This window comes from Pseudorca crassidens, chromosome 18 (assembly GCF_039906515.1).
Source record: "Pseudorca crassidens isolate mPseCra1 chromosome 18, mPseCra1.hap1, whole genome shotgun sequence".
In the NCBI taxonomy this organism is placed as follows: domain Eukaryota; kingdom Metazoa; phylum Chordata; class Mammalia; order Artiodactyla; family Delphinidae; genus Pseudorca; species Pseudorca crassidens.
In genome coordinates, this window is record NC_090313.1 from 63958969 (window position 1) to 63981448 (window position 22480).

The 22480-nt window shown below is 45.6% G+C and overlaps 1 protein-coding gene, 1 long non-coding RNA gene and 1 other non-coding gene across 6 annotated transcripts in view; 2 read left to right on the forward strand and 1 right to left on the reverse strand.

Annotated features, from left to right (window-relative positions):
* Window positions 1–20384, forward strand: part of FAM124A (family with sequence similarity 124 member A) — a 114325-nt gene extending 93941 nt beyond the window's left edge. The window contains exons 4-5 of one of the 3 annotated variants that reach the window (XR_010936807.1): window positions 17002–17420; window positions 19382–20384. Coding sequence is in view for 2 of the 3 variants with exons in the window: in XM_067712983.1 (XP_067569084.1) it covers window positions 11047–11856 (810 nt within the window). In the remaining variant the exon portion in view is untranslated. Of the gene's footprint in view, window positions 1–9667; window positions 10298–11046; window positions 14645–17001; window positions 17421–19381 lie in introns of those variants that run through there. The other 2 variants (XM_067712984.1, XM_067712983.1) reach the window with 2 other exon arrangements.
* The window catches only part of LOC137210926 (uncharacterized), a 131511-nt gene that overhangs the window by 72862 nt on the left and 36169 nt on the right, over window positions 1–22480 (reverse strand). For both annotated transcript variants that reach the window (XR_010936809.1, XR_010936808.1), the window contains exon 3: window positions 9627–9839. This is a non-coding gene — a long non-coding RNA (uncharacterized lncRNA). The remainder of the gene's footprint in view (window positions 1–9626; window positions 9840–22480) is intronic.
* On the forward strand, window positions 4574–4646 carry TRNAR-UCG (transfer RNA arginine (anticodon UCG)). Its single transcript has one exon. It is a non-coding gene; the product is annotated as a tRNA-Arg (tRNA).

Genomic DNA, 22480 nt, shown 5'->3' on the forward strand with positions numbered 1-22480 from the left:
AATGGAAATAAAAACAAAAATAAACAAATGGGACCTAATGAAGCTTAAAAGCTTTTGCAAAACAAAGGAAACCATAAACAAGACGAAAAGACAGCCCTCAGAGTGGGAGAAAATATTTGCAAATGAAGCAACCGACAAAGGATTAATCTCCAAAATTTACAAGCAGCTCATGCAGCTCAATATCTAAAAAACAAACAACCCAATCCAAAAATGGGCAGAAGACCTAAATAGACATTTCTCCAAAGAAGCATACAGATTACCAACACATGAAAGAATACTCAACATCATTAATCATTAGAGAAATAGAAATCAAAACTACAATGAAATATCATCTCACACCAGTCAGAATGGCCATGATGAAAAATCTACAAACAATAAATGCAGGAGAGGGTGTGGAGAAAAGGGAACTCTCTTGCACTGTTGGTGGGAATGTAAATTGATACAGCCACTATGGAGAACAGCATGGAGGTTCCTTAAAAAACTAAAAATAGAACTAGCATATGACCCAGCAGTACCACTACTGGACATGTACCCTGAGAAAACCATAACTCAAAAAGAGTCATGTACCACAATGTTCACTGCAGCTCTATTTACAATAGCCAGGACATGGAAGCAACCTAAGTGTCCATCGACAGATGAATGGATAAAGAAGATGTGGCACATATATACAATGGAATATTACTCAGGCATAAAAAGAAACAAAGTTGAGTTATTTGTAGTGAGGTGAATGGATTTAGAGTCTCACAGAGTGAAGTAAATCAGAAAGAGAAAAACAAATGCTGTATGCTAACACATATATATGGAATCTAAAAAAAAAAAAGGTCATGAAGAACCTAGGGGTAAGACGGGCCTACTAGGGAATGGACTTGAGGATATGCGGAAGGGGAAGGGTAAGCTGGGACAAAGTGAGAGAGTGGCACAGTCATAGATACACTACCAAATGTAAAACAGATAGTTAGTGGGAAGCAGCCGCATAGCACAGGGAGATCAGCTCAGTGCTTTGTGACCACCTAGAGGGGTGGGATAGGGAGCGTGGGAGGGAGATGCAAGAGGGAAGAGATATGGGGATATATGTATATGTATAACTGATTCCCTTTGTTATAAAGCAGAAACTAACACACCACTGTAAAGCAATTATACTCCAATAAAGATGTTTAAAAAAACAAACCCAAAACGGTTAACAAAATGGCAATAGGAAAATACATATTTATAATTACCTTAAATGTAAATGGATTAAGTGCTCCAACCAAAAGATACAGACTGGCTGAATGGATACAAAAACAAAACCTGTATATATGCTGTCTACAAGAGACCCACTTCAGACCTAAGGACACATACAGACAAAGTAAGGGGATGAAGAAAGATATTCCATGCAAATGGAAATCAAAAGAAAGCTGGAGTAGTAATACTCATATCAGACAAAATAGACTTTAAAGACTGTTACAAGAGATAAGGAAGGACACTACATAATGTTCAAGGGATCAATCCAAGAAGAAGATATAACAATTGTAAATATATATGCACCCAACATAGGAGCACCTCAATATATACGGGAAATGCTAACAGCCATAAAAGGAGAAATTGACAGTAACACAATAATAGTGGGGGACTTTAATACCCCACTTGTACCAATGGACAGATCATCCAGACAGAAAATTAATAAGGAAACATAAGCCTTAAATGACACATTAGACCAGATGGACTTAATTGATATTTATAGGACAGTCCATCCCAAAGCAGCAGAATACACTTTCTTCTCAAGTGTACACAGAACATTCCCCAGGATAGATCACATCCTGGATCATAAATCAAGCTTCAGTAAATTTAAGAAAATTGAAATCATGTCAAGCATCCTTTCCAACCACAATGCTATGAGATAAGAAATCAATTACAGGGAAAAAACTGCAAAAAACACAAACACGTGGAGGCTAAACAATATGTTACTAAATAACCAGTGGATCACTGAAGAAATCAAAGAGGAAATCAGAAAATACCTAGAGACAAGTGATAACGAAAACACAATGATCCAAAACCTATGGGGGCTTCCCTGGTGGTGCAGTGGTTGAGAGTCCGCCTGCCGATGCAGGGGACACGGGTTCGTGCCCCAGTCTGGGAAGATCCCACATGCCGTGGAGCGGCTGGGCCCGTGAGCCATGGCCACTGAGCCTGCGCATCCGGAGCCTGTGCTCTGCAACAGGAGAGGCCACAACAGTGAGAGGCCCGTGTACCGCAAAAAAAAAAAAAAAAAAAAAAAAAAAAGCCTATGGGACACAGCAAAAGCAGTTCTAAGAGGGGAGTTTATAGCAATACAGTCTTACCTCAAGAAATAAGAAAAATCTCTAACAACCTAACCTTAAACCTAAAGCAACTAGACAAAGAAGAACAAACAAATCCCAAAATTAGTAGAAGGAAAGAAATCGTAAGATCAGAGCAGAAATCAATGAATTAGAGATAAAGAAAACAATAGCAAAGATCAATAAAACTAAAAGCTGCTTCTTTGAGAAGATGAACAATATTGATAAACCTTTAGCCATACCCATCAGAAAAAGAGGGAGAGGACTCAAATCAATAAAATTAGAAATGAAAAAGGAGAAGTTACAATGGACACCACAGAAAAACAAAGGATCATAAGAGATTACTACAAGCAACTATATGCCAATAAAATGGACAAATTCTTAGAAGGGTACAACCTTCCAAGACTGAACCAGGAAGAAATAGAAAATATGAACAGACCAATCACAAGTAATGAAATTGAAACTGTGATAAAAGTCTTCCAACAAACAAAAGTCCAGGACCACATGGCTTCACAGATGAATTCTATCAAACATTTAGAGAAGAGTTAACAACTACCCTTCTGAAACTCTTCCCAAAAATTGCAGGGGAAGGAATACTCCCAAGGTCATTCTATGAGGCCACCATCACCCTGATACCAAAACCAGACAAAGATGTCACAAAGAAAGAAAACTACAGGCCAATATCACTGATGAATATAAATGCAAAAATCCTCAACAAAATACTAGCAAACAGAATCCAACAGCACATTAAAAGGATCATACACCATGATCAAGTGGGGTTTACCCCAGGAATGTAAGGATTCTTCAATATACGCAAATCAATCAATGTGACACACCATATTAACAAATTGAAGGATAAAAGCCATATGATCATCTCAATAGACGCAGAAAAAGCTTTCAACAAAATTCAACACCCATTTATGATAAAAACCCTCCAGAAAGTAGGCATAGAGGGAACTTTCCTCAACATAATAAAGGCCATATATGACAAACCCACAGCCAACGTCGTCCTCAGTGGTGAAAAACTGAAAGCATTTCCACTGAGATCAGGAACAAGACAAGGTTGCCCACTCTCACCAGTATTATTCAGCTTAGTTTTGGAAGTTTTAGCCACAGCAATCAGAGAAGAAAAAGAAATAAAAAGAAACCAAGTCGGAAAAGAAAAAGCTGTCACTGTTTGCAGATGACATGATATTATACGTAGAGAATCCTAAAGATGCTACCAGAAAGCTTACACCATATACAAAAATCAACTCAAAATGGATGAAAGCCTTGAACACAAGGATTGAAACCATAAAACTCCTAGAAGAAAACATAGGTGGTATGCTCCTTGAGATTGTTTTTGGTGTCAAATCGAAATTATCATCACCAAGACCAAAGGCAAAAGAAGCAAAAAATAAACAAGTGGGACTACATCAAACTAAAAATCTTTTGTACAGCAAAGGAAACCATCAACAAAATGAAAAGGCCACCTACCAAATGGAAGAAAATATTATAAAGAATTCATACAACTCAATAGTAAAAAAGCAGACAACTTGATTAAAAAGTGGGCTGAAAGTCTGAATAGACATTGTTCCGCAGAATACATACAGATGGCCAACAGGTAAGAAATGATATTCAACATCACTAATAATCAGGGAAATGAGAATCTAAACCACAAAGTGGTTTAGATACCACCTTATAACTGTTACATGGCTTTTATCAAACAGATAAGAAATATTAAGTCTTGGTGAGAATGTGGAGAAAAGGGAACCCTTGTGCACCGTTGGTAGGAATGTAAATTGGTGTGGCCACTACGGAAAGTGGAGTGGAGGTTCCTCAAAAAATAAAAATAGAACTACCATATGATCCAGGAGTTTTAATTCTGTGTGTTTATCTGAAGGAAATGAAAACACTAACTTGAAAGGATATTTGCACTCTCCATGTTGATTGTAGCATTATTTACCATAGTCTAGACATGGAAGCAACCTAAGGTAAGGGTCCATCTGTGGATGAATGGAGAAGATGTGGTGTGTGTGTATACACACACACACACACACACACACACACACAGTAGAATATTACTCAGCCATAAAAAAGAATGGAATCCTGTCATTTGTGACAACATGGATGTACCCTGAGGGCATTATGCAAGATAAGCCAGAGAAAGACAGATAGCATATGATCTCACTTATATGTGAAATTAAAACAACAACAATAAAAAACCTAACTCATAGATTCAGAGAAGAGATTGGTGGTGGTTATGGGCGGGTGATCAAAAGGTACAAACTTCCAGGACTTCCCTGGTGGTCCAGTGGTCAAGACTCTGCACTTCGATTGCAGTGGGCCAGGGTTTGATCCCTGGTCAGGGAACTAAGATCCCACATGCTGCACAGTGCAGAAAAAAAAAGCCAAAAGGTACAAACTTCTAATTATAGAATTAATAAATCTAGCGATTTAATGTACAGCTTGGTGACTATAGTTAACAATACTGTTTTGTATATTGAAAGTTGATGGGAGAGTAGATTTAAAGTTATCATTGCAAGAAAAAACATAACTATGTGTGGTAATGGATTAACTAGACTTATTGTGATCATTTCACAATATATACAAATAATATGTTGTACACCTGAGACTAATATATGTTATATGTCAATTATATTTCAATAAAAATTTTAATTAAATTAAAAAAAATTTTTTGAAGACAACATAGGCTTTTTCTGGGGGTAGTACTCTTAGTGGGTATATGAAACCTAATCCAGAGGACAGTGAAAGGAGAAGCAAAATACGATGCTTTTATTTAGAACAAAAATCTGGTTTCTCATGTGAACCCATTGCCCAATTTCCTTGAGACTGCCCCTAATTCTTATTAGTCCCTGGGTTAAAAGGTCTTTTGCTGGCTCACTGCATAACAGACAGTGCCACACTGGTTGTGTTTCTGCCCAGGACAGAACAGGAGGAAATGACCTTTCTTGGAAAGAGGTGTGAGGGTGAGAGAAAATGCCCTGACCATGATCGACCCATGAGACACTGCACAGGCTTACTGGGTCAGGGACAGAATCACCCTTCCTAGGGATTCTATCCATGTGTCTGTTGAGACACCCTGATCCTTGAAAAAGGCCTTTTTACTCCTTCCATTGCAAACTGCCCAGGCTCGAAGTTCCATGTGAAGCTCATGGGTCACTTACTGCATTTCGGCTTTTTGGTGATTTCAGGGACACAACCAGATCTCCCTGGCTGGTTGCCTTTAGGCAGAGTCATTGATGTAATGCTACTGTGTTCCTTAGAGAAAGTTCCATAAACAGCAAAGAGGGAACTACTGGATTCCAGTGAGTCAGCTAGCCCGCACTGCTTCAAAGAGAAGCAAAGGAAGCCATCCTCAAGGTACATTGCTGCTGTCGCATGGAGAAGCTCCCGAGGGGCAGCCCTGAGAGCCGAAAGCTGGGGGAGGAAGGAGGCTTTTCCAGAGTGTTGTTTCACTCTGGAAAAGTCCACTGGGGAAGAGCTTCTCGAAACATCTTTGATGGTTCATTCTCAGATTCTAGTGTTCCTGGTCAAGTCAGACAGGCAGACAGGAAAGATCAGAAATAGAGCCATCGCCATGGGAAGGACACCAAAAGCAGGGCCATCCTTTGCATATGTGAGTTGTCATTAGACAGACAAGACCCTGCTTTTAGAAGCTGACTTCTCTGCCTCCAGGCAGAGCTGGAGAAAAACCACCAGATCTGCTGCAGGCACTTCCCACCGGCACAGCAGCCCTGGGCAGACCCCGGGAGCAGGGGCTGTGAAGCCTCGCAGCCACCCTCCTCCAACTCCCCACCCCAGGATCCTGCATCATCACTGGCCAATGCTGTGCCAACTGGAATCCCACCTGCCCAGCAGCCACCTCTACGGTGCACGTGGGCACCCCTCCAGTGAAAAACACTGGCTACCACCTCTCTTCAAAGAAGATATTAGGATTTATCTGGACCCCTGCCTTCACGATGCAGTAAAAAAAATAAGAGCACAGTGATGAAAATCTCTGCAAAACCACCAAGGATGCGTCCTCTGCTAGCTGTTCCTGATTTTGAGTCTAATTTAACACCGCTCTGTCTCTGACAGTGGAAAGCTTCAGATGTCTCCAAACAGTTCCTCAAGTTGGAACCTTGGCCTTTTGCTTCTCATGGAGCAGTATTCACAGAGGCTTCCTCTTTCAGGCAGATTCTGACTGCAAGCATACTCACCCAGAGCATGCCCCTTGAATAAGACTCTGAACATGCAAGTTACAGGGTGGTACATACTTACTGGGGCACCCAAGGGACTCAGCCCTTTGGAAAAATAAGACAGACCTCTTAATTAATAAACACTGTCCCCCCACTGGAAGCAGCCTCTGTACCTGAGGACTTCCTTCTCTAAAGAGCCTCATGACTTATTTTCTCTCTTATTTAGCCAAACTCAAATGATTGAGAAAACTGGTTTGTCTCTTCAACAGCCACTCAGCTGTCACACCTCCCAGGTACACATGGGCCTTCTGAGGCCACTCCTGACCCCATCCCAGAGCTGTGACTCTTCATTCATGCTTAAGTTCCTGCTGTGTATTGGGTACTGGTCAGGGTATGTGCTGAGCAGGATCTCCCTCGTGAAGCACAGAGCCTTGCAGAGAAGATGGATCACTAACCAGAGCAGTACAGCACAGAGTCAGAATGGCTGGGTTGGGAGTTCAGGGGATACTGGAGCACAGAGCAGCAAGCCCTGGTGAGTGGGTCATACCCCAGGAGGAACGAGTTTGGCTCAGCACCTTCCTTGCCATATTCAGTGAGGTCCCCATGCACATAAAATGCAAGTAGAATGGCCTTGTAGAGTGTGATCTTTATGAGAACCATATCTTATAACCTGTACTAAAAACATTTTGCATCATATTCTTTAAGAATCTATAATTTAGACCATCAGAAATCTCCGTAATGGCTGCTCTTGACCTTCAGCTCCTTAAACCACCCTTAGCAGAACAGCTTGAGAATTTCATTATGCTGTACAGAGCCTGTTGGGCAGGAAGACAGCAGGTCACGGGGACAAAGACACCCCCCACACACAGAATTAGAGACTGAGGATTAAGAAGAGGATCAGTAACCCTCCCCGACTTCAGACAACACTACGAAGCTACAGTAATCAAAACAGCATGGTATTGGCACAAAAACAGACATATGGATCAATGGAACAGAATAGAGACCCCAGAAATAAACCCACACACATATCATCAATTAGGCTGGGACAAAGGAGGCAAGAATATACAATGGAAAAAAGCAAGTGGTGTTGAGAAAGCTAGACAGCTGCATGTAAACTCCCTCACACCATACAAAAAAATAAACCCAAAATGGCTTAAAGACTTAAATATAACACATGACACCATAAAACACCTAGAAGAGAACATAGGCAAAACGTTCTCTGACATAAATCATACCAATGTTTTCTTAGGTCAGTCTCCAAAGGCAATAGAAATAAAAGCAAAAGTAAACAAATGAGACCTAATCAAACTTATAAGCTTTTGCACAGCAAAGGAAATCATAAAATGAAAAGACAACCCACAGGCTGGGAGAAAATATTTGCAAACGATGCAACTGACAAGGGATTAATCTCCAAAATATACTAACAGCTCATACAACTCAATAACAAAAGAACGAACAACCCAATCAAAAAAATGGGCAGAAGACCTAAAGAGACATTTCTCCAAGGAAGACATACAGATGACCAACAGGCACATGGAAAGATGTTCAGCATTGCTCATTATTAGAGAAATGCAAATCAAAACTACAATGAGGTATCACCTAATACCAGTCAGATTAACCATCATCAGAAAGTCTACAAATAATAAATGCTAGAGAGGGTGTGGAGAAAGGGGAACCCTCCTATTCCATGGGCAGGAATGTAAATTGGTACAGTCACTATGGAAAACAGTATGGAGCTTCCTTAAAAAACTAAAAATAGAGCTACCATATGATCCAGCACTCCTGGGCACATATCCAGAGAAAACCATCATTCGAAAAGATAAATCCACCCCAATGTTCACGGCAGCACTATTTACAATAGCCAAGACATGGAAGCAACCTAAGTGTCCATCGATAGATGAATGGATAAAGAAGATGTGGTACATACATACAATGGAATATTAGTCAGCCATAAAAAAGAATGAAATCATGCCATTTGCAGCAACATTGATGAACCTAGAGATTATCATACTAAGTCAGACAGAGAAAGACAAATATCATATGAGTGGAATCTAAAATATGATACAAATGAACTTACCTGCAAAACAGAAACAGACTCACTGTCATAGAAAACAACTTATGGTTACCAAAGAGGAAAGGCAAGAGGGATGGATAAATTAGGAGTTTGGGATTAGCAGATACACACTACCATCTATAAAATAGATGAACAACAAGGATTTACTGTATAGCATAGTGAACTATACTCAGTATCTTGTAATAACCAAAATGGAAAAGAATCTGAAAAAGTATATAGAGGGAGAGGGAGCTTGCGCACACAACAGCACGCCCCGATGAGGCTCCTCTCACTTCTCAGGGCTCGCCTCTTGTTTTGGTTCATGCCCCCAGCCTCTGCTCAGGCTGCCTCTGTGCCTGTGTGCCTTTCCATGCCACGCCCACTGCCCTCCAGTTGACAAACCCCTCTTCCACTTCCAAGATTCTGTCCAGTCATGACTTCAAGGCAAGCTTTTTCTACCCTCTCCCCGTGCTGCCTCACCCCCTCGTAAAATCAACCCCTCCCCCCTTGGTGCCCCAAACGCCCCCATTATATCGCCGCTCACTTTATCATTGTGGCTCACTTTATCACACTTGACCGTTGTATTGTTAATTGTGGGGGGCTAAGATCGTGTCTTATTCAAAATTATCTGTGCCTGGTCCTCCAGACCTTTTTCACATCAGAGCACACAGGAAACGATAATATTTCTGTGGTACGAGAGGCTGCTGGTGACAGAGATCAGTCCTCAGCACACCTTTATAACCCAGGCAAAGCTTAAACACACCAGTTGAGGAGCTCCGCTTAAAAGACTCTCGGTTAATGTTGATTGAAAAACAATGAGTCAGTCGGTCTGTTTATAGGATTAAGAAATATCTGGAATTAGGCAAAAAAAGATCTAAGAAATCAGTGAAAGGAATGGTCCTATAGAAAAAAACATAATGAGTGAACACGGCCCCAGCAGAAGGATAAGTCTGTGGATTTTTTACCCACACGGTCAGGGTCTCCTTGACCAACGCTAGACTCCATCCCCAAGCTGACCTACAGCACTGCTTTCCAGGCACCTGGTCTGTAATCAAGCCGAGCTGCTTGCTCCCCACTCCCTGCAACTCCCTTGCTTACCTGCCAACAGTCAGCCCGTTTGTCTTGGCCTCTCTCTCCAGCACAGCCTCCTCTCCACGCGTGCCACCCACTAGGACGACAGCCGCCCATCTCCATGGCCACCTCCCACTGAAGACTCCTGTGCTCCCGCGGGCAGGCCCGGCCTCTCGCTCTTCGGCCTAGTATTGTGCCTGTCTTCACACGCCCTTGTCTGAGTTCTTTTTGTCTCCGATCCTGTCAATGAGATATAAGGTTCATGTGGTTGAGGACAGTCCTCATTGTAGTGTCTCCTCCTTTACCTGTAATAGGTACAAATAAGTATATTGCATTGAATAAAATTTCCCAGGTGGCTATGAAAAAACCAGGTTCCTGTCTAACAGGGAGGTGGGGGACTTGCCTGTCCAGGGAAGAGCCAATGTCTCGTAGCCTGCTGGGTGCTAGGAAATAGCCCTTATAGTAAACTGCACTCAGCCCTCTTGTTGCAGGGATTCATAAATCAGGTAATCCTATACAGAGCAGAGCCAGACCCACTGTCCCCAGATCCATTATCTGGGTAGTAAGTAATCCAGACTTTGGCCTGCAGGCCTGGTGAACCAGACCAGGGGGAGAACCCGAGAGCAGCAGCCCCAGGGGTGCATGAGAATCGGAAGTGAAGCCCCAGTTCTGTGCAGCAGAAACAGCTTCCTGCAGAGCTGCAGGGAAGGCCAGGGAGACTAGGAGGACAGGGCGGAGTGTTAAAGGGTGAAACTGCTTGTCCAAGCCCTGTGGGGCATCCACAGGGTTAGTCAGTAGTCAACCGCCCCCTTTCCCATACAGTTTCTGAAAGGCAAAATAGAGGAGTATCGTGGAGTTCCTTAGAGCAAGTAAATAAATGCCAATTTCCTGATAGCCCTGCACTCTTTGAAGATGTACTGCCCTGAATCGTAGGCCACCCCTAGGCTGTGTCCTGATGTTCACACGTGCACTGGAGTCAAGTCCCATCCCGATCCTTCCATGCTGCCCTCAGTAGTATTTCCAAACAGTGGGGCTTTGGTTGGAGGGAGATAAACCCTTCAAGCAACCTTCTTGCATTGAATGGTAATTCTTGTCTCCCCTCTCCTGCTCAGCCAGGCCTCATGCTTGCGGCTAATCTGTTGAGCATCCTTGCGTGTGCACTGGAAGACGTACCGTTCCCTGTCGTGACAAGGGACTGCATCTCCCCCTGGGTTTGGGGATGTCTGCTCAGACTGAGAAGTCTGATCTGTATTCCCCCAAGCTCCGCTACCTCTGTCTTTGCTTTAGAATTTGGAGAATGAAATTTCTGGTAATGCTTTATTGCCGAGACATTGCCAGAAGTTTCCAGTCATCAGGAAATGTGTCTCACGTTCTGTTAACAGCAGAATCCCCGTCCCCGGTGACCGCCAGTCCTGCACTGATGTGATATGCCCTCTTCCCCCTGCAGGCACAGAGGGTACGCAGGAAGTGCCCTAAACCCAGCAGAGCTCACCACGCCTCAGAGCAGAAGGCTGGGTCCACGCCTTCTCCGAGTGCCGCTGCACAGAGCCAGACCCCTGGCAGCGGCCCGCAGCCCCCGATGGACACTTCAGACCTGGGGTTCGGCCAGACAGGCCTGCCTACCCGGCAGCCGCAGGACTTGGCCAGACCAGCCGGCAGCCCTCCCAGCCTCCCCTGGCCTTTCCAGAGAAGCAAGTCCTTGTTTTGTTTGCCCACGGGAGACCCCTCCCCGGCCTCCTCAGCTGAACCACTGTGCTTTGCAAACACAGACGGCCCGGGACAGAGGGCGTCGGAGCGGAGGCACGGCCACCTCCTCTCCATCGATGACTTAGAGGGGGCCCAGGAGACGGACGTGGACACGGGGCTGCGGCTCTCCTCCTCCGACCTGTCCGTGGTCTCTGCATACTCTGCACCCAGCAGGTTCTGCAGCCCCGTGGAGACACTGCTCCCCTCCGAAAGATGCAGCAGCCTCTGGTCAGAGCGCAGGGCTTCCAGAGAAGGACCCCTGCCCGCTGGGGGCGGCGTGACCACAGAGGCCTCCTGGGCTGCCCTCCCTCTGTTCACCAACGGGCCTTCCAGCTCCTCGGCCACAGCTGTCACCACTTCCCCAGGTTCCGACACCTCCTGGCTCCCAGAGTCACCCCCAGAACTCCCTTACGATGCTCCCGATGCCCAGCAGACTGGCAGAGGCGTCCTGCCACCCTCAGTGCTGGCCGGAGGCGCGGACAACGACGTGGAGGAGGAATTCTACATCTGAACACACCCGACTCTTGTCTTTCAGACCCACAGGCTCAGGTGCCCCTGCCCCTCTGGGGTCTGCACGCCACCCGTGTTCTCGGCCCCGCGTCCCCAGGTCCTCCGGAATCTAATTATCTGTCTCACGGGGTCGTTATTAGCACGTTTGACACACCACCCGTTACCTGCAAGGTGGTGGGCTCAGTGGAAATATACTGGGATTTTTATGCAAATAAATTCTCAACAAACTTAAGGCATAAAATATATGTTTTGAATACTCAGTTCCATTTGAGATATGGTTTGGTGCACTTATTTAAATGCTTCATATAATTATTTGAAATGGAAAGAAAACTTAGTCAGCTGGAGTTGATTTCACAATTTTTCATGCTGGGAAGGAAAAACAATTAAAGCCAAAAAACGTTGAATGTGAGAAAGATACCAAGTGACTTGTATGAGAGATTAGTGCGCATAATTCCACCTTACTGGATTCTCCATCTCTGTTTACCTTACCAGGGAGCAGTGGCCCTGAGAATTTCCAGGTACCGTTACAGTGAAAGGAGTCATTGTAGTGCATTTATAATACGATTTTGAGTTCCCAAAACTAGATTTGCACACATCTTTCAAACACATTCACTGTAACAGCTGGGGGTCTACAGAAGACTCCGCTACCTAGATTTGCCTGGATCAATGAGGAAGAACCGTTCTTGGAGTTACAGAACAGTAGGTTATTAGACATAGTGGGTATTCTTAAGTTGCTTCAATTTTTAAAACCACAATCCAAGGGCTATACATACACAGATCTGTGCAAATGACAGGAACCATATTTTGCACTGCTTTCTCCAGTAAACATGCATCATCACACACCCTTTTTCATGTTTAAATAATTCATAACACTTTTAACTGGCATTTTGATTGCACAGGTTAATAAATGCACTCCCCTCTTCTCCAAGCGGGAAGCTTTACACAGAATGCTGTCGTGAACCAACACTGCTGCACGCGTGCATAAGAGCCTTAATTAAAGCTGGAGCTCTAACCTGACCTTGGCCTTGCCCGCCATTGCCTGCTTCTGCCACAGCGTGAACAGTATTTAAATCTCACCTCTCTCCCACTCCAGTAAGGGTATGTTTACAATTCCAGCCTCTACAGTGCCAAGTGCTGGCGTCGGGGACAACGCCGAGCTGTCCCTAGTTGCTGTATACCTTTGGGGAAGAGCATAGACTTGCCTGCCTTGCTTACGTCCCACTCTGGTGCTCCCTGCTTGAATGACTCACGGCCCTGTTTACACCTCTCTGGAAGCGCCCACACCAGCCCAGACACAGCTTCAGAATCCTCTTCAACACAGTCCTCCCGGCAGCCGTTACCAGCGATCAGACTCGAGCTGAAGCCTCAAGTCTTTGCCATCCCTGTAATGAGAACCTTACCTCCTACCCCGAACATCCCGCATATTCCAGGACTCCGAATTACAATATTATGCTCTGATTTAAGTAAATAAAAATATGGTCTTCTGGGATTCCCTGGTGGCGCAGTGGTAGAGAGTCTGCCTGCCGATGCAGGGGACACGGGTTCATGCCCTGGTCCGGGAAGATCCCACATGCCACGGAGAGGCTGGGCCCGTGAGCCATGGCCGCTGAGCCTGCGCGTCCGGAGCCTGTGCTCCGCAACGGGAGAGGCCACAGCAGTGAGAGGCCCGCGTACCGCAAAAAAAAAAAAAATATATGGTCTTCTATAATTCTAGACCAGGAGTGAGCAAATTTTTTGAAAGGGCTAAATAATAAATACTTCCAGCTTTGCCAGCCGTACAGTCTCTGTCATTATAGTGTGAAAGCAGCCTATGATATATAAATGAATGGGAGCGGCTGAGTTCCAAGAAAATTTATTTTACAAGAACGGGTGGAGGGTCAGATTTCGCCCAAAGGTCGTAGTTTGCCAACCCCTGTGCTAGACTGACGTTGATTTGAGATCTCAGCCACGGTCAACGATAAAGAACAGAGGGTTGCATCCCTCTGCTGCTGTGGTGCCCGAGACCAAGAAAATACACTGTAGGGGCCACACTGGTGACTACAGAACCACAGGGCTCAGAGCAGCGTGGGGCTTCTTTCCGCAGAGATGATGCCTAGAAGGCCGTCCACCTGCTGCCCGGAAATGTGACTCACAGACAGTAGCTGATGATGCAAAACAACGCGCTAATCACTCAGGGTGCTGACGCAGCCCCAGGGAGCAGTAGACAAGCTCAGGATAGCAAAAGTCACCAAGGCATTCACGAGTAGACCCGCGGCCAGGTGACGGCTCCTCCTGTCTTCATCCTCATCAGTGCCCTTAGTTCAGAATATTCACACACACCCCCTACAGATGCTTCAGAGCACAGCTCTGATGCACTCTGCCCCCGTCCTTTCTCACCGACCCCTGCCTCAGCACAGTGTAGTCTACCAAACTGAGTGACCCCAAAAGATGTCAGCAAACCCCTTCAAAAGCAGAAAATGCAAGATGCCCGCCATAACACAAGGGGAGAAGGGGAGAGAAGCCCACCGCAGACCCCACTCAGATGCTCCCCTCCCCACAGACGGCAGTCACTCTGAGGAGGAGCCACAGAGACACTACTGAGGGCATCGCTCCCTTTTCTGACCTACCGCTAGCATTGTCCTCATCCAGGAGGGCTCCTGATACCCACTGGTAGATCCTGACTCTTTTGGATTATTATTGTGATAGATGCTGGCATACTGTAGGTGCTCAATAAATTTGTTCAATTAAAAAAAATTGAGGTTGTCTCATAAATTTATTTTTCTCCTGGATTTGGCTCTGTGATGGAGGACATCTAGACTTTAACCCTAGTTTTTTGTTATTTAATGGACAAAACGTCTCCTTGACCTTGCAGTTCCCCCTAACATTGCCCTGGGGGTGCAGGGGTGTTAGTAAGTGCCCTGGTCTAGTTCCCAGCCCATCCCTTACTTGCCTCTTTTCCACATGAGACTCCCCAAATTACTACTCACGGTCTGACCATGGCCCACCCTACATACCACCTAGTATCTGCTTTAAAGATCAAATGTTTCTCGGGGGTCCCTAATGGACCTGGAGAGTGAGCCCTACCGAAATCATCTTGGGTCACCCATGGGGGAGGGGGAGGGTGGTACCCATGGGGGAGGGTGGTGAGCCACCGAAGAGACTTTTGTGACGGTCGAGGGGCTGATGTGTGGAGTACAAGGTAGGTTGTAGCACTGGCTGCTGCTTGAGCCCTGAGACCCGAGGACAGGGGAGCGGTCACATGGAAGCCTGCTGGGCTGCACCGTCTAGCACCTTCCAGGTGAGGCCAAATGTTTACTTGTATTGGGAAGACCCTTGAACCCATGGCTGATCTCTTTAGACCCTTGTGAATCAGGAGAAATGCAGGTACATCCTATCCCCCTACTGGGCTTTCTGAAGATGAATGAATTCTCCATTCCACCAGGTAAGAGGCACCTGAGTAGACACATAGAATTCCTAGAAGAGATTTTTAAGAGCAGATAAACTGTAGAGAGCTTCTCCCTTCCGAGCCCTCAGAGCGCTGTCATGACCAGTTCTGGCCAGTGACCCCAAGTCTGAATTTCACGCAAGCAGCGGGAACAGCTGGTTCGTCGCCTTCCCCACCCTGCCCTGGGCCACGTTGCACCACGCTCCCGGTCTGGACATAAATGCCCCCTCCTGATTTGTAGGATTCCGCTTCTCTTTAATTCTCTAGAAACACAATTGATCAGATACTATTAGAGGCTTGAGAAAACAACATGAGAAATTGGCATGAATAAAAATGGATTCTCAAAGGAAACATCTTTTGTCACAATTATTATAACAAATAGATTCAGGAGGGTTCAAGAACCTGAATTTAAAGGTTATAGAATTACATTCTTCCAGCTTCTACTGAAGGCTGTTTTCTAGTCTTGGGCATAGAGGCCTAGATACAAAATGGCTTTAAATGACAATTTCTCTTAGTGAGTAACAGAGGCAAACATTAATGGTGATGTTCACGTCAGACAGAAGTCACCAGAACACTTGGGGGTGCTGAAAAGCCCCTTCCCTGCGCCCCTATAACACCCCCCCTAAACTCTCTGTGTGTGATGAGGGTCCCACCTCCCCCTGCCTTGGATGGTGTAGAAAGGGGAGCTGCTTCCCTGGAGGATGCACAGCCCCCAGCTGGCCTAGTCTGGTTCAGAGCTGCCCCACCTTATTTGATCTCATAGGTTGAACATCTGAAAGAAGCCAGCCAGACTCCCTCAGGTCAGCTTTGCCCAGACCCTAGAACTAAAGCTAGTGCGTTCTGGACAGGAGCAGCTCTCAACGTGGTTAGCACAGTCCAAGAAATGGCCAGAAATGCTTATACAGAAACGCTTTCAGGCCAAATCGCCTGGCTAAGAAGGGCTGTGGGAAGGCTTTGGTGCCACCTAGTGGCCATCGTGCCCAGGAGGGCCAACGACTGCCCTTTTCTTCGCAGAAGACTCCACCCGGATGAACACAGGGAGGCCCTTCACTTCCACGTACTAGTCTGCATTTAATTGTTTTATTTCCACAAGGTATTGAAGCAACTGAAATTACAGTTATATAAGGTGATGCAAGGGCTAAGGAAAAAAAGTCTAGAAATACTCGAACCATAAAGAAAAACTGCTGCAGATGAATTTCCTAGAAGCCAAAGCAAAAAGGGAAACATGAGAAGCTTAGTGATGGTTCTCATTTACAATTAGAAAATCTGGTGACATTGTCTTATTTCATTGTAATTTAAGTTGCCTCAATGCTGTTTCTCAACAGAAACCAAGTTTTTCTTAGCAAAGATGTCTAAAATCACTTTCTCCTCACAGACTTAGAGAACAAACTTATGGTTACCGGGGGAAAGGGTTGAGGGAAGGGATAGACTGGGAGTTTGGGATTGACACGTACACACTGCTATATTTTAAATAGATAACCAACAAGAACCTACTGTATAGCATAGGGAACTTTGTTCAATATTTTGTAATAACCTAAATGGGAAAAGAATTTGAAAAAGAATAAATACATGTATATGTATAACTGAATCACTCTGTCGTACACCTGAAACTAACAGAACATTGTTAATCAACTATACTCCAATATAAAATAAGTAAAATAAATAAAAATAAGTCAAATCAGTTTCTCAGAAGAGCATTTTCATAAGGGATTTTCTCTGTAGGGTTTTTCTGGACCAAGTTGGTAGCGTTCCTGCTTGAAGGGTGAAATTTACAAGACCTGGAGGAGTGGACACAGCCTGCCGCTTTGGATGAGCCTCCCTGGACATCTCCAGCCATACTGTAGGAAGAGGGAAATTTGCCTCTGGGCAGAAAGCCTGGAAGCTGGCTTCCTCCAGTCTCTTGAGACCAGATCTGTAAAGTTCGGCAAACAGAGGGCAAGTGGTGAGGCCCACATCCTCCTGGGAGACGGCAGGCTCCTACCCACGGTTCTAGCCTTGTGGATAGAAAGCCCACATCGACTGGAGCCCCCCTGCATCTTCATCCACATTCTGCAGTTCCAAAGTCAACTCCAATTGTCTAACACCCCTCCCCACTACCTCCACTGGTTACAGGAGCTTCTAGCACTTTGAAGGCCTTCCAGGTAAGTTATAAATCCCCTCAGCCCACCCTCCACTGAGATTCCTGAAAACTGATAGGAATTCAGTTCCCTGTACCTCTTTTTTCAGTGATCTGAGTGGATTTACTCATTCATTCAACAAGAATTTACGGAGCCCCACTATGTGTCAGGCAGTGGGCCGTTTGTGGCTTTTTTTTAATTTATAGGAGAGATTTATTTGAAGAAATATTATTGTACAACATATAAAAACTACATAAAGTCTTAATTTCCCCTCATAGGCTGGTAAATTTGATATAATGAATAAACAAAAACTTTTAAAATCCAGAATGCACAAAGTACTGCACAGTTTGATCACTAAGTCAAATTAGTTGACAACCAAACCTCACAGAACAGCTTCACGTCAGCCAAGGGGACCTGGGACTGAATAGGAGAGACGCCATCTCATCCTCAGGGAACGAACGAACTACTACTCCCACCGTGACTAGTTACCTCTTACCTGCAGATTTTTTTTTTTGAAGATTTTCTTTCTATTTTTTAAAAATAATATTTATTGATTAACAAATATTTATTGAGTATATATCGTGTACTGCTATAAAGTGAATGGTGGTTTTTTACATTTATTTATTTTATTTTTGGCTGCACTGGGTCTTTGTTACTGCGCGCGGGCTTTCTCTAGTTGCAGCGAGCGGGGCTACTCTTCGCTGTAGTGCGCAGGCTTCTCATTGCGGTGGCTTCTCTTGTTGTGGCTTCTCTTGTTGTGGCTTGCGGGCTCTAGAGCGCAGGCTTCAGTAGTGGCACGCGGGCTTAGTTGCTCCGCGGCATGTGGGATCTTCCCAGACCAGGGGTCGAACCCGTGTCCCCTGCATTGGCAGGTGGATTCTTAACCACTGCGCCACCAGGGAAACCCTTACCTGCAGATTTTATAATCCTCCTAAAGGATCTAACACAGTTACATATACGGAGTCTCAATTGTGGCATCAGCTAAGCCTGGCTTCCCATTCTGACTCCACCGCTCACTCTGTGAACCCAGGGCAAGTTATTTCACTTCGCTGCACCTCAATTTCATCATCTGTAAACTATGGACGACAATACCTACCCTGGAGGGTCACTATGAGAACTAAGTTATATAATTTGCGCAAAAGTCCCTGTATTGCCTGTAACACAGCCAACGTTTCATGGAGGCTGATGTTCTCGTTCTCTTCCCTCGGGCTCCGGCAGGCACCAGTCTCCTTCACAGACTCCCTGGTGCGGGGAGGACAGACAGGGTTTAGCTTCAATGCACTCTTTAAAAGTAGCAATTCTCAGCAACCAAGACCCAACACAGCCAAAAATAAAAATAAATAAATAAATTTATTTTTTTTTAAATGAGCAATTCCACCATCACCTCTCAGTCGTCTCTGTGGACAGAATTCCACCCGGTGGGAAGTCATCTTTCCATCATCGCACCCTCCACCTCCCTGGCTTGTCTCTTTCCTCCATTTCAAGCCACTGCCTATGAAACCAGACCCTGGTGCTTGTTACCACTCAACCCTGCTCCTTCCCCCAGATCCCCAGCTCTGAGCGGCCCTTCCCTAAACACATCCTCGCCCCTCAGCCCCCCACCCAATCCCTCAAGCCTACAAAACCTCCTCCTCTCGGCCATCTCCCCACCCGTCTCCCCTCCCCTCCTCTCTCCTGGTTTCCAGGCCTGCCCACCCCACCTGGAGCCCAGGGCTGACGGTCTCACTGCTGCCTGTGTAGCATCTGCACCTCTCCCTCTGTCTGTTGCGCCATCTGCCAGGCCCCCAAGCCGAGCCATCCTGCACTTTTGCTATTTCTACCCTGTAGCTACCAGACCACACTGTGGTCCATCCACCCATGGCTACTCGGCCAACTTTCACCCCACTCTTACAGGCTTCAATTAGGCCAAACTTGTTCCACCTTCCCAAATGCTCCCTAAAATGTGCACTGCTCCCAGAAGCTAACCTTGCCTCCTCTGCACCCAGGGCCAGAACCCTCCATTAGCCGCTCAGGCCCCCTCCTGACCGCAGAAGATGTGAGCGATTCCAATGAGGTCAGAAGCAACAACAGACTGATGAGTAGAACAGACCTACTGCCAGATCCTCTGCCCTTGAAAGTGGTCTGAAGACTGAAAATGCAACCGGGCACAACAGAGGAAACTGGTGTGCACAGCAGGGAGATGACTCACCCTGGGGGCATGCTGAGACTTAGTCCCACTTCCTGCAAAACGAGCCTATGCTGCCCAATATTAAGTCAATCAGCCCAGGCCAGTGGTTCTGCCACTCTGCTTGGCCAGAAAGGTCATGGCAGTCCGGGCCTGTGTTCACCTCAAGCTGGCTCTGCAGACCTGCAGTGACTCCTTCGCTCCTTTGGTCGCTGTCAGAACTCACAGCCCAGCCCGGGCTTCCAGTATTTCCTGGTCCAGCTGTGCCCCAGCTGGACACCGTGCACTGGATGCCACTGTGGAGGGGACCACGGCCAGGCGCCAGACGGCAGGCTCAGAACTGTGACCCAACCATGTGTGACTGTGACCATCCCCAGGAACTCTGCCTGGTCACGGCCCTATTCTGGGTCTAAGCCGGCCTTTGCGCTCAGATTACATAAGCACTAGAGCTTCCAGCGAGGTGTGCCCTGGCCCTTTCTCACACTCAGTCACACTCCTTCCTGCGGGACAGACCTGAATCTTCAACCTCCTGCTACTCGCCCCACAGTGGACGGGTCTGGTCTCCCTGTGCCCCCAAATCCACGTGGCCCACATTAAACTGCTACCACACCCTTACACGCCGGAAAGGACCAGCTCCTTCTCTGGGATTCCTCAGTTCTGTTTAATGGTTTCTTCTCTCTCCTCATTATTCACATTCAAAAACCCAGACTGAAGCACCCAGACAGCTTAGTAGAAAGAAACAGGGTTTTGGAGTCACACGTACCCAGATCTGAATGTCATCACTGAGACTTACTGGCTGTGTGACCCTAACCAATAAACTTCATTTCTCACCCCTGGTTTCCTCATTTGCAAAGTGGAGTGAATCAGAGCTGGGTCTAGGGCAGGTGAGGGACACACTCACCTCAGAGGCAAAATTCAAGAGGGTGCCAAAAAACTCAGCCAGCAAGATTAATAATATTTTAAGGAACAAGGCCTTCATCATAGGGTCATTCTGAGGAATAAATGAGATCAGGAGGCAAAGCCTGGCACACGAGAGGTCATTTCCACCTTTCAAATTAGCAAAAGTTTTAAAATTAATACACAGTTTATGTTTACACAAGGCTTTTAGCAGTAACAGGCACAATCGTTTTGGAAAAAAGTATGGCAATAGATATGTCAGTAGCTGTAAAAATGCTCCTGGCTTGTAATTCAATTTCCAGGAGTCTCTCCCAAGGAAATTACCCAAAACAGAGATAAAAACATGCATCTGTTTCTCACCGTGCACTTTATAATTACAAACCATTGAGGAACAACCTGAATGTATGTATGTGTAGGTGTGTATATATACATACACATACGTAATACATACATACATAAACACATATATACATACGTAACGTTTACATACATACATATATATGTAAATATATCCCCTGACCGTGTAAAACAATGCAGAGAAAAACATTGTAAAGAAGCGTGTCAAACATTTTTCCAAAAGGAAACGCAGATGGTCAACAGGCACGTGAAACAATGCTCAACATCGCTAATCCTCAGGGAAACGCAAACCAAAACCACTATGAGATATCACCTCACACCTGTCAGAATGGCTATCATCAAAAAGACTACAAACAAGAAATGTTGGCAAAGACGTGGAGAAAAGGGAACCCTCGTACACTGTTGGTGGACATGTAAACTGGTGCAGCCACTATGGAAAACAATATGGAGGTTTCTCAAAAAACTAAAAGTAGAACTACCCTATGACCCAGCAGTTCCACTCCTGGGTATATAGCCAAAGAAAATGAAAACACTAATTCGAAACGATACCCCAAAGTTCATAACAGCATTATTTAAAATTGCCAAGGTATGGAAGCAACCTAAATGTCCATCAACAGATGAATGGATAAAGAAGATGTGATATATATATATATATATATATATATATATATATATATATATACACACACACACATATACACACACACACACACACACACACACACACACACACACACACATACACATACACAGTGGAATACTATTCAGCGATAAAAAAGATTGGAGCCAGGTCTTCTAATCCCAGCCCCTTCCTTACTAGCTGTGAAACTTTGGACAGTTCTGTAATCTTCTGTGGCTCAGGTTCCTCCTCTGTAAAGTGAGGGCATCCAAATACTCACTTCACCTGGGTATTTGTCTTCAAGGTGCAGAAACTGGCTTCATGGACCACTGCAGCACCACAAGAGACCAGAGGCCTCTTCCCCATTTCACCTATCATATTATCCTCCAAGACTCTGATATGTCCCTATTCCAAGGAGAGCAGCCCTCAATTATAACTCAATGGAATTTCCCAATGACACACAGGATGATGGTTTTGAGTCAGAATTGGCCGGATTCAAAAGAAAATGAAGAAATACTTTCGCACCCTTGACTTGGTTGCCTGAGAGTTATGCCCACCCTCCAGTGTCTTTGTGTACTGTGTTATCCTCACCTGGGCTATGGTCATACACTCCCACCTGGTCTCCATGGCCCCAACATCTGTCCACTCCTGTCCGTCTACACACGACTGCCAATTTTTAACGTGCTTTGCGCATCCTCGTGCTCAAAACCCTCCCATGGTTCCCTCTTACCAACGAAGCAAAAGTGCCCTCTCCCCAGACACACTCTCAGGCCTTCACCGTGGTCCCCAGCACCTCTTCCATCTTAGCACTTAACTATTCTACGCTTCACTAACCACACCTGGTGCTTTCCCACCCACGTGCCAAAGCTCAGGTTATTCCTCTCCAACTCTCTACCCATCAGGATCCCACCGTCCACCAAAGGCCAGTGCAAACACCTCCTCTGGGAAGTCAGAGCACCCTTCCCACTGCTGTGATGTGCTGGTACTAGGTTGTCCCTGACTCGGGACGGATCACGTGATACTTAGCCCTGTAGTTGTTCAGATACG